General features: G+C 38.0%; 1 protein-coding gene across 7 annotated transcripts in view; it reads right to left on the bottom strand.

The window, feature by feature from the left end:
* The window catches only part of MYO9A (myosin IXA), a 295,878-nt gene that overhangs the window by 147,658 nt on the left and 135,233 nt on the right, over positions 1-12,987 (bottom strand). For 6 of the 7 annotated variants that reach the window (XM_060097070.1, XM_060097072.1, XM_060097075.1 and 3 more), the window contains one exon: positions 168-287. The exons of the other annotated variant lie outside the window; for it this stretch is intronic. In XM_060097070.1, the coding sequence (XP_059953053.1) occupies positions 168-287 (120 nt within the window). The remainder of the gene's footprint in view (positions 1-167; positions 288-12,987) is intronic. 7 annotated transcript variants of the gene reach the window in all.

The raw sequence follows: 12,987 nt of genomic DNA, 5'->3' as shown, positions 1-12,987 counted from the left end.
ACAATGAAAGTCTCAATGGAAGTATCCAGAGACTCACTGGTCAAAGGATTATACAGGTCACATTGCCTAAGCTATTTACGTCCCACCCAGGTGTAGAATGCTCCTGGTTTCCATTTCCAAATGGATGTGATGACACAGAGTTTATTTATCAGGATTTGCAGCCTTACTGTACTTCTCTTCCTTGCACCTCTGCAGAATCTCTAAGCTCCTCTGGTGGACTGGGTGTTGGAGAAAGCTAATACTATCCATACTTTTCAAAACTGCACATGGCGCTGTATCATCATGTCCTTAGGAAGCAAAAGAAAAACAAAAAATGGAGAAAAGAAAAAGACATTATATAAGCCCAAACCAATAGAGAATCAAGGACAGTGCTGCCAACTATCTTAATAGTAAATAAAAATGTATCAAATAATTGGGGTTAAATATGAATAATTTTTCCAATTAATTTGAGGAAATTACACAAAAACAATAGGAAAAAATAAAGGTCCTGTCCAGTTATTCAGAAGTATCCTTTTTCAGTACTCAAAAGTGTTGTGAGTTAACATCATACTAAAAAATTTTAATTTAAAATACCAGGGAAATTTCGAAAACAATTGTATGGTGTCTTTTTTTTAATGGACTCATTTTTATCAGGTCTGAAATATAATTAGCATAGAGTTGGCAACAATGCAAGAAACATTGTTTCTGATGGAACCCCAAAGAGAAATATACCCAAAACAATTTACCAAAAGTTAAAGGTTCACAAATCTCGCAATTAACCACACTTGTAGGAATTCCAAGTGTGTCAATGTTGAAAGAGTAGGAAGAAAAGCACTAGAGAGCAGGAAAACCCAGCAGCACTTCTGTACTTATAAATCTGAAAACAAAGCTGGAAAATCTGTCAGAATCAATTATTGAGAGGAAAGGAACCAGAGCACATTCAAGTAAGGAACAAAGCCCCAGATTAGTGCTACTGAAACAGTGAGACACTTGAGCAGTAAAGAGGGAAGGAAGATTGTACCACAAATATTAGGAATAAATGTATTTAAAAGAGAATTCAGGTTTTCCAGGTTTGGGAGGAGCCAAGTATCATTTACACAAGAACATCTCTAGAGTTAGGACATGAAGTTCAAATGTATGTAGGTTTGCCTTTAAAAAATAAAAGTGAGGGCTTCCCTGGTGGCGCGGTGGTTGAGAGGCCGCCTGCCGATGCAGGGGACGCGGGTTCATGCCCCGGTCCGGGAAGATCCCACATGCCACGGAGCGGCTGGGCCCGTGAGCCATGGCCGCTGAGCCTGCAGGTCCGGAGCCTGTGCTCCGCAATGGGAGAGGCCACAACACTGAGAGGCCCGTATACCGCAAAAAAAAATAAATAAATAAAAATAAAATAAAATAAAAGTGAATAGTTTAACAATAGATGGAGGCAAATAAAGCAACACATAATTATGAACTAAAGTTCCATTAGTACATATTTACTGTATAATTAGGAATAAGATACTATCTATGAATAGATCTCAAGGCAGAATCATTTAAAAAGTTAAACAGAAGCAGAGTAATTCAAAGAGGTTTGCATGGTTTAACCAAACTATAATTCCATAAACTGAATATCTACATCCAGAGAATAGGGATCTACGTTTTAGTTAAAGAGACAGAATCTCATGATACCATAACATCAGATTATAGATAGACAGATAGATATAGAAACAGATATCTGATATAGATATAGATATAGATAGATGTATCAGGCTTTTGTAAAGTTAAAAAAAACATTTCATATCCTATAATTAAAAAGTAAGCTAATAAAACACTATCTCATTTATCCAGTACAGAGAGTCCATAGCTGTACATGTTCAATGTTTCAAGAAGAGACAAGTATTACCAAGTTACCATCATTTCTTAGTCAAAAGATACCTCAATAAAAATATTCTATTCTCAATAATCCCCTCCTTCATAGGACTCTTGCAGGGGGGAAGGAATGCTTAGGCTCAGATGAGGCTGCACTTGGTTAGTAACAGGGTGGGGACTAGGGGTTAGGGTAAGCCATCAGTTGAGGGGGACCATTTGAGGAAAAAACCACCTGGTGAGTTCTACTCATACTCCATCCAAATTGTAATTTTTGAAAGTTATCAACAGACTTTCAGGCCCTTCAATAGCTAATGATATATTGTTAGTCAGAAATAATTTAAGAAGATTATGGTATTAAAGTATTTTATATGAGTTCAGAATATTAAATATAGTAAATTATTATGTAATCTTAAATTAAAACTCGCTCAACTTGACTACAGCCTCTGTACTCAATTTTCTATTTTATCTAAATAAATTGTGGCAATGCCATTTGGATATGGGTAATTTTATATCTGTGACTGTTTTGTGTCTCACCGACTGTTTTGTGTCTCATCATCATACCTATAACTTAGGGTTTTGTTATTTTTTTAACTTCTGTTCTTTCATTCTGCTTTCTATGCGTTATTTTAACTCTTTAACAATTTTAAACACTGCTTTACAGACTATAATACTATTTCCAAACCTTAAAGTGATACTCCTTTGTGTGTGTACTAACTCCCTGTCAAGGTGGTTTGGTTTCCTAGGATGATTTTATAAGTACGTTTTCAGTGGAGTCTCAAACTCTTAAAAGAGGTTTATTTAGTGTTTGCTTATGCTAAGTTCCTAGCCTAGTTTTGATAATTTCTTAGTTTGAGATTATGCACCAAACAAACAGTATAAATTCTCTCACATGGTGAAGAAGATATGGGGCACTAATTTTTTTAGGCAACTTTTTTTTCAAACTTTATCTAAGGACTAACATATACTGATATGATTCTTCTTGTTCTTCTAGTCAAGGCCAACAGACAGAGTTTTACAATTATCTTTTCAGTGACAGAAGAGTTCAAGCTCTTTGAAGCTCCTACACCATATAAAACAGGGGCTCAATCCCAGCTCCACTGTATCATTGAAACCTGAAGCCATGTCTCTGATCCTATAATAGTTTCTGTAATGCCAGCTCCCAGGCCTTAGGGCCATTTTTTTAAAGGTATATTTCACATACAGTAAACTCCACTAATCTCAAGTATACAGTTTGATGAGCTTAAACAAATAGTTATATCATATAATCCTCAATCAAGATACAGGACACTTCCATCACCTCAGCAAGTTATTTCATTCCCTTCTGGTAAATACCACCCCTACCCCTCCCAAAGTCAATCAAGTAATGATCCCAGGAGTGGGACTGCTGGATCACATGGTAATTCTATTTTTAGTTTTATGAGGAACCTCCATATTGTTTTCCATAGTGGCTGTACCAACTTACATCCCCACCAACAGTGTAGGAGGGTTTCCTTTTCTCCACACTCTCTCCAACACTGTTATTTGTAGACGTTTTAATGATGACCATTCTGACCGGCATGAGGTGGTACCTCATTGTAGTTTTGATTTGCATTTCTCTAATAATTAGTGATGCTGAGCATCTTTTCATGTGCCTACTGGCTATCTGTATGTCTTCTTTGGAGAAATGTCTATTAAGGTCTTCTGCCTTTTTTTTTTTTTTTTTTTTTGGCGGTACACGGGCCTCTCACTGTTGTGGCCTCTCCCACTGCGGAGCACAGGCTCCGGACATGCAGGCTCAGCGGCCATGGCTCACGGGCCCAGCCACTCCGCGGCATGTGGGATCTTCCCAGACCGGGGCACAAACCCATGTCCCCTGCATCAGCAGGCGGACTCTCAACCACTGCGCCACCAGGGAAGCCCTTCTGCCCATTTTTCAATTGGGTTGTTGTTTTGTTGTTGTTGAGCTGTATGAGCTGTTTGTATACTTTGGAGATTAAGCCTTTGTCTGTTGCATCATTTGCAAATATTTTCTCCCATTCCATTGGTCGTCTTTTTGTTTTTTTATGGTTTCCTTTGCTGTGCAAAAGCTTGTAAGTTTGATTAGGTTCCATTTGTTTATTTTTGTTTTTATTTCTATTGCCTTGGGAGACTGACCTAAGAAAACATTGGTATGATTTATGTCAGAGAATGTTATGCCTTTGCTCTCTTCTAGGAGTTTTATACTGTCATGTCTTATGTTTAAGTCTTTAAGACATTTTGAGTTTATTTTTGTGCATGGAGTGAGGGTGTGTTCTAACTTCTCTGATCTACATGCAGCTGTCCAACTCTCCTAGCACCACCTGATGAAGAGACTGTTTTCCCATTTTATATTCTTGCCTCCTTTGTTGAAGATTAATTGACCATAGGTGTATGGGTTTATTTCTGGGCTCTCTATTCTGTACCATTGATCCATATGCCTGTTTTTGTACCAATACCACATTGTTTTGATTACTGTAACTTTGTAGTATTGTCTGAAGTCTGGAAGAGTTATGCTTTCTGCTTTTTTTTTTTAATTAATTAATTAATTAATATTTATTTTTGTCTGCATTGTGTCTTCATTGCTGCGCATGGGCTTTCTCTAGTTGCATTGAATGGGGGCCACCCTTTGCTGAAGTGCACGGGCCTCTCATTGCGGTGGCTTGTCTTTGTTGCAGAGCACAGGCTCGAGGCACACGGGCCCCAGTATTGTGGCATGTGGGCTCAGCAGCTGTGGCTCGTGGGCTCTAGAGTGCAGGATCAGTAGTTGTGGCACACGGGCTTAGTTGCTCGGCAGCATACAGGATCTTCCCAGACCAGGTCTTGAACCTGTGTCCCCTGCACTGGCAGATGGATTCTTAATCACTATGCCACCAGGGAAGTCCTCCTGCTTTGTTTTTTTCCCTCAGGATTGCTCTAGCAATTCTGGGTCTTTCATGATTCCATATAAATTTTTGGATATTTGTTCTAGTTCTGTGAAAAATGTCATGGATAATTTGACAGGATCTCATTGTATCTGTAGATTGTTTTGGGTAGTATTGCCATTTTAACTGTATTAATTCTTCTAATCCAAGAGCATGGGATATCTTTCCATTTCTTTGAATCCTCTTTTATTTCCTTTATTAATGTTTTATAGTTCTCAGTATATAAGTCTTTCACCTCCTTGGTCAGGTTTATTCCTAGATACTTTTCTTTCGGTGCAATTTTAAAAGGTTTTTGGGGCTTTTTAAAATAAATTTATTTATTTATTTATTTATTTTTGGTTGCATTGGGTCTTCGTTGCTGCACACGGGCTTCATCCAGTTGTGGAGAGGGGAGATACTCTTTGTTGTGGTGTGCAGGCTTCTCACTGCAGTGGCTTCTCTTGTTGTGGAGCACAGGCTCTAGGCATGTGGGCTTCAGTAATTGTGGCACAAGGGCTCAGTAGTTGTGGCTCATGGGCTCTAGAGCACAAGCTCAGTAGTTGTGGCACATGGCCTTAGTTGCTCCACGGCATGCTGGATCTCCCCAGACCAGGGCTTAAACCCGTGTCCCCTGCAATGGCAGGTGGATTCTTAACCACTGCACCACCAGGGAGGTCCCAGTTTTTTGGGGTTTTTTTTACATTCCCTTTCTGATATTTCATTGTTAGTGTAAAGAAATACAACTGATGGGGCTTCCCTGGTGGTGCAGTGGTTGAGAATCTGCCTGCCAATGCAGGGGACACAGGTTCGAGCCCTGGTCTGGGAAGATCCCACATGCCACGGAGCAACTGGGCCCGTGAGCCACAAGTGCTGAGGCTGCACGTCGGCTACTTTGCTGAATTCATTTATTAGATCTAGTAGTTTTTTTGTGGAGTCCTTAGGGAGAAACTCTGTACTTTAAACTATCACTCCCCTTTTTATCTCCCTGTCTGCCCTGAGCAAACACTAATCTACATTCTTTCTCAGCAGATTTGCCTATTCTAGAAAATTCATATAAATGAAATCATACAGTATGTGGCCTTTTGTGTCTTATGCTTTCACTTAACAAAATGCTTTCAAGGTTCACCCATGTTATAGCATGTACTAGTACCTCATTCATTTATGTGACAAAATAGCATTCCGTTGTATGGATATACCACATTTTGTTTATCCAGTCATCTGCTGATGAACATTTGAGTCGTTTCTACCTTTTGGCTATTATGAATATGTTGCTAAGATCATCAAGTACAAGTTTTTGTTTGAACACCTGCTTTCAATTCTTTTAAGTATCTACCTAAGAGTGGAACTGCTGGGTGAAGTGTAACTACCAAGGCTGTTTTACAAAGTGGCTGCACCATTTTCACCAGCAGCATGTGAGGCTTCCAATTTCTCCACATCCTTATTACCAACATCTGTTATTACCTGTCTATTTTATTGTAACCATCTTAGTAGATGTGAAGTTGTATCTTACTGTGGTTTCAATTTGCATTTCCCTAATGACAAATTATATTGACCATCTTTTCATGTTTTTTATTGACCATTTGCATATCTTCTTTGGAGAAATGTTTTTTCACATCCTTTGCCCATTTTTTAATTGGGTTATTAGTTTTTTACTACTGAATTGCAAGAATTGTATATATTCTAGATACCAGTTCCTTATTAGATACATGATTTATAAATATCTTCTATCATTCTGTGAGTTGTCATTTCACTTTTTTAAAAAATATTTATTTATTTATTTATTTGGGTGCACCGGGTCTTAGTTGCAGCAGGCAGGCTCCTTAGTTGCAGCTTGTGGGCTCCTTAGTTGCGGCTCGCCAGCTCCTTAGTTGCAGCACGTGGGCTCCTCAGTTGCAGCTCACAGGTTCCTTAGTTGTGGTTCTCCAGCTCTTTAGTTGTGGCATGCATGTGGGATCTAGTTCCCTGAACAGGGATCAAACCCGGGCCCCCTGCATTGGAAGCATGGAGTCTTATCCACTGCGCCACCAGGGAAGTCCCTTCACTCTCTTAATAGTATCCTTTGAGGGCTTCCCTGGTGGCACAGTGGTTGGGAATCCGCCTGCCAGTGCAGGGGACACGGGTTCGAGCCCTGGTCCAGGAAGATCCCACATGCCGTGGAGCAACTGGGTCCGTGCGCCACAACTACTGAGCCTGCGCTCTGGAGCCCACGAGCCACAACTACTGAGCCCTTGCGCCACAACTACTGAAGCCCGTGAGCCCTAGAGCCTGTGCTCTGCAACAAGAGAAGCCACTGCATTGAGAGGCCCGCTCACTGCAACGAAGAGTAGCCCCCACTTGCAGCAACTAGAGAAAGCCCGTGCACAGCAACGAAGACCCAGCACAGCCAAAAATAAATAAATTAAAAAAAAAATAGTATCCTTTGAGGCACAAAAGTTTTTAATTTTGATGAAGTCTAATTTATCCATTTTTTTCTTTGGTTGCTTGTGCTTTATACCTAATCCTGTCATACCTAAGAATCCACTGCCTAATCCCAACTGGGAAATGTGAATCCTCCAATTTTTGTCCTTCTTGCATTTCTGGATTCCTTTACATATCAATTTTAGGATTAGCTTATCAATATCTGCATAAAGGTAGCTGTGGTTTTGACAGGACTATGCTGAATCTGTAGATCCAGTATTGCCATCTTAACTATGCCTTCCAATACATAAACATAGAATATCTTTCCATTTATTGCAGTATTCTTTAAGTTTTTTCAATAATATTTTATACTTTCAGTGAACAAGTCTTGCAATTCTTTTGTTAAATTTATTAGTAAGAATTTTATACTTGTTGGTGCTCTTGTAACTGAAGCATCAACTTAATTTTGTTTTCAGGTTGTTTACTGTTAATGTCTAGAAATACAACCAATTTTGCATGTTGACATTGTGTCTTGCAACTCGAGTTCATTTTTTATCTCTAGTAGATTTTTTTGTGGATTCCTTAGGAAGTTTTACACAAAATATGTCATCTACAAACAAAATGGTTTCTTCCTTTCCAATTTGGATATCTTTTCTTTTTCTTGCCTGATTACTCTTACCAGGATTTCTAGGACAATGTTAAATAAAAGAGGTGAAAACAGATATCCTGTCTTGTTTCTGATCTTAAGGGAAAAGTATTCAGTCATTCACCATCAAGAATGATATAACCTTTGGGTTTTTCACAGGTCCCCTTATCAGATTGAGGAAGTCCCCTTCTATTGCTAATTTGTTCAGCATTTTTATGATGAAAAATATGAAAAGGTATTCGTGTCTGTCAAGTGCCTCTTCTGTGTCTACTGAGGTGATGATCTGATTTTTGCCCTTTAGTCTATCAATGTGGTGTATTACACTGATTTGAGTTTTCTAAGGTGAACAAACCTTGCATTCCTGGGTAAATTCCACTAGATAATGGTGTAAAATACTTTTTACATATTGCTGGACTCAGTTTGCAAGGATTTTGTTGAGGATTTTTGTTGAGGGATATTGGTTTGTGGTTTTCATTTTTGTGATGTCTTATCTGGTATGCTGGTAATACTGGCCTCACAGATTGAGAATGAAAGTATTCCCTTATCGTCTGTTTTTGGAAGAGTTTATAAAGGATTGGTGTTAATTCTTCATTAAGTATTTGATAAAATTTATCAGTGAATTCACTGTTCCTTGGTTTGTGGGAAGATTTTTTTTCATAACTAATTCAACCTCTTTTCTTGTAACGGGCCTTTTCAGACTTTCTATTTCTTCTGGAGTCAGTATAGGCTGTTAGCATATTTCTAGGAATTTTTCCATTTCCACTAGGTTCTAATTTGTTGACATACAACTGTTAATAGTATTATAATCCTTTTTATTTCCATCAGTTCAGCAGCAACACCCTCCTTTCTTTCCCCAAATTAGTAATTTGAGTCTCCTCTCTCCTCTTCTTGGTCTGTCTACCTCAAGGTTTGTCAATTTCGTTTACCTTTTTAAAGAAGTACCTTTCAGTTTTATTTGTTTTCTTTATTGTTTTCTACTCTATTTTATTTATTTCAGATCTATTCTTTATTATGTCCTTCCTACTGCTTGCTTTGGGTTTAGTTTTCCCTTTTTCCCTAGAATCTTAAGGTGGGGCATTAAGTTATTGATTTGAGATATTCTTTTTTTTTTAATAGAGATAAATTTCTCTAAGGGAGAAATAAATTTCCCTCTAAGCACTGTTTTAGCTGTAGCCCATAAGATATGCGTGTATATTTTGTTCTATTCATTTCAAACTATTTTCTAATTTCCCTTATGATTTCTTCTTTGTCCCATTGGTTATTAAGAAATGTGTTATTTAGTTTCCACATATACTGTAAGACATATTATTTTTGTTCCTCTTTTCTTTCATTACTCTCTTCTTGTGTGTTGAAAAGATGTTTTCTAGTATACTATTTTAATATTCTGGTCATTTCTTTTACTATATTATTTTTTAGTTATTTTCTTAACAGGTGCCAAGGGAATTAAAATTAGCATCTTAATTTACAACAATCTAATCTAGATTAAAAGCTACTTAATTTCAATAGTATATAAAAACTTTCCTCCTATATAGCTTCATTCCCTTCCTCCTTCTTTATGCTGTTATTGTCATGCAAATTACATCTTTAAAATGGCATGCCCTCCAAGAGAGATTTATAATTATTGCTTTTTCACAGTTGTCTTTTAAATCATATTGGAGGAAAAAAAAAGTTACAAAATGTAAAAAATACATTTTTACTATCTTTTATATTTAACTCTATAGCTGCCTTTAATGGTGCTCTTTATTATTTCATGTGCTTTCGAGCTACTGTCTAGTGTCCTTTCATCTCAGTCAGAAGAACTCCCTTTAATATTTCTTGTGGGGCAGCTAGTAACAGTCGCTCAGGATCTGTTTATCTGGGAATGTCATAATTTCATTTTGAAGGACAGTTTTAGTGAATACAGAATTCTTGATTGACAATGTTTTTTTCTTTCAGCACTTTGAATATGCCAAGTTGCTGTCCTCTAGCCTCAATGCTTTCTAATGATGAATCAACTTTTAATCTTACTGAGTATACTTTGTGCATGATGAATCATTTTTCTCTTGCTGCTTTCAATTTACTCTCTTTACCTCTAGACAGTTTAATTATGATATATCTAAGTTTGAATCTCTTTGAATTTAGAGATTTGAATCTCTTTAGATGTGTAGATTAATTTTCTCAGCAAATTTGAGGATCTGTTGACCATTATTTCTTGAAATATTCTTTCTTTCCCTTTCCCTCCTTTCCTTCTGGACTCTCAGAAGTTTATATGCCTCATGGTGTCCCGTAAGTCTAGAAGCTCTGTTTATTTTTCTTCATTCTTTATTATTCCTGTTCCTTAGCCAGATCATCTCAACTGATCTGTCTTCAGGTTCACCCGATTCTGGCTTCTGCTTATTCAAACCTGCTGCTGAACTCTTCTACTGAATTTCTCATTTCAGTTATTGTACATTTTTTTCCACTTCAAAATTGATGTGTGTGAAACCCTGTCCTGTCTGAGCGAAGAGCAGACGCCCTCCGGCGACCTACACGCAGAGGCGGGGCCAAATCCAAAGCTGAGACCCAGGAGCTGTGAGAACAAAGAAGAGAAAGGGAAACCTCTCCCAGCAGCCTCAGAAGCAGCGGATTAAAGCTCCACAATCAACTTCATGTACCCTGCATCTGTGGAATACATGAATAGACAACAAATCATCCTAAGTTGAGGAGCCAGGAGTCAGTGCTGTGCCTCTGAGGTGGGAGAGCCAACTTCAGGACACTGGTCCACAAGAGACCTCCCAGCTCCACATAATATCAAACGGCGAAAATCTTCCAGAGATCTCCATCTCAACACCAGCACCCAGCTTCACTCAACGACCAGCAAGCTACAGTGCTGGACACCCTATGCCAAACAACTAGCAAGACAGGAACACAACGCCACCCATTAGCAGAGAGGCTGCCTCAAATCATAAAAAGTCCGCAAACACCCCAAAACACACCACCAGACGTGGACCTGCCCACCAGAAAGACAAGATCCAGCCTCATCCACCAGAACACAGGCAGTAGTCCCCTCCACCAAGAAGCCTACACAACCCACTAAACCAACCTTAGCCACTGGGGACAGACACCAAAAACAACGGGAACTACGAACCTGCAGCCTGCAAAAAGGAGACCCCAAACACAGTAACATAAGCAAAATGAGAAGACAGAAAAACACACAGCAGGAGAAGGAGCAAGATAAAAACCCACCAGACCTAACAAATGAAGAGGTAATAGGCAGTCTATCTGAAAAAGAATTCAGAATAATGATGGTAAAGATGATCCAAAATCTTGGAAATAGAATAGACAAAATGCAAGAAACAGTTAACAAGGACCTAGAAGAACTAAAGACGAATCAAGCATCGATTAAAAACACAATAAATGAAATAAAAATTACTCTAGATGGGATCAATAGCAGAATAACTGAGGCAGAAGAACGGATAAGTGAGGTGGAAGATAAAATAGTGGAAATAACTGCTGCACAGCAAAATAAAGAAAAAAGAATGAAAAGAACAGAGGACAGTCTCAGAGACCTCTGGGACAACATTAAACGCACCAACATTCGAATTATAGGGGTTCCAGAAGAAGAAGAGAAAAAGAAAGGGACTGAGAAAATATTTGAAGAGATTATAGTTGAAAACTTCCCTAATATGGGAAAGGAAATAGTTAATCAAGTCCAGGAGGCACAGAGAGTCCCATACAGAATAAATCCAAGGAGAAATACACCAAGACACATATTAATCAAACTGTCAAAAATTAAACACAAAGAAATCATATTAAAAGCAGCAAGGCAAAAACAACAAATAACACACAAGGGAATCCCCATCAGGATAACAGCTGATCTCTCAGCAGAAACTCTACAAGCCAGAAGGGAGTGGTAGGACATACTTAAAGTGATGAAGGAGAAAAACCTGCAACCAAGATTACTCTACCCAGCAAGGATCTCATTCAGATTTGATGGAGAAATTAAAACCTTTACAGACAAGCAAAAGCTGAGAGAGTTCAGCACCACCAAACCAGCTTTACAACAAATGCTAAAGGAGCTTCTCTAGGCAAGAAACACAACAGAAGGAAAAGAACTACAATAACGAACCCAAAACAATTAAGAAAATGGGAATAGGAACATACATATCAATAATTACCTTAAATGTAAATGGACTAAATGCTCCCACCAAAAGACACAGACTGGCTGAATGGATACAAAAACAAGACCCATATATATGCTGTCTACAAGAGACCCACTTCAGACCTAGAGACACATACAGACTGAAAGTAAGGGGATGGAAAAAGATATTCCATGCAAATGGAAACCAAAAGAAAGCTGGAGTAGCAATTCTCATATCAGACAAAATAGACTTTAAAATAAAGACTACTAGAAGAGACAAAGAAGGACACTACATAATGATCAAGGGATCAATCCAAGAAGAAGATATAACAATTGTAAATATTTATGCACCAAACATAGGAGCACCTCAATACATAAGGGAAATATTAACAGCCATAAAAGGAGAAATCGACAGTAACACAATCATAGTAGGGGACTTTAACACCCCACTTTCACCAATGGACAGGTCATCCAAAATGAAAATAAATAAGGAAACACAAGCTTTAAATGATACATTAAACAAGATGGACTTAATTGATATTTATAGGACATTCCATCCAAAAACAACAGAATACACATTTTTCTCAAGTGCTCATGGAACATTCTCCAGGATAGATCATATCTTGGGTCACAAATCAAGCCTTGGTAAATTTAAGAAAATTGAAATTGTATCAAGTATCTTTTCTGACCACAATGCTATGAGACTAGATATCAATTACAGGAAAAGAGCTGTAAAACATACAAACACATGGAGGCTAAACAATACACTACTTAATAACGAAGTGATCACTGAAGAAATCAAAGAGGAAATTAAAAAATACCTAGAAACAAATGACAATGGAGACACGACGACCCAAAACCTATGGGATGCAGCAAAAGCAGTTCTAAGAGGGAAGTTTATGGCAATACAATCCCACCTTAAGAAACAGGAAATATCTCGAATAAACAACCTAACCTTGCACCTAAAGCAATTAGAGAAAGAAGAACAAAAACATCCCAAAGTTAGCAGAAGGAAAGAAATCATAAAAATCAGATCAGAAATAAATGAAAAAGAAATGAAGGAAACGATAGCAAAGATCAATAAAACTAAAAGCTGGTTCTTTGAGAAGATAAACAAAATTGAT

This window comes from Mesoplodon densirostris, chromosome 4, assembly GCF_025265405.1.
Source record: "Mesoplodon densirostris isolate mMesDen1 chromosome 4, mMesDen1 primary haplotype, whole genome shotgun sequence".
Classification (NCBI taxonomy): Eukaryota; Metazoa; Chordata; class Mammalia; order Artiodactyla; family Ziphiidae; genus Mesoplodon; species Mesoplodon densirostris.
Note: the sequence above shows the minus strand (reverse complement) of the source record. Positions and strands in the feature narration are given on the sequence as shown.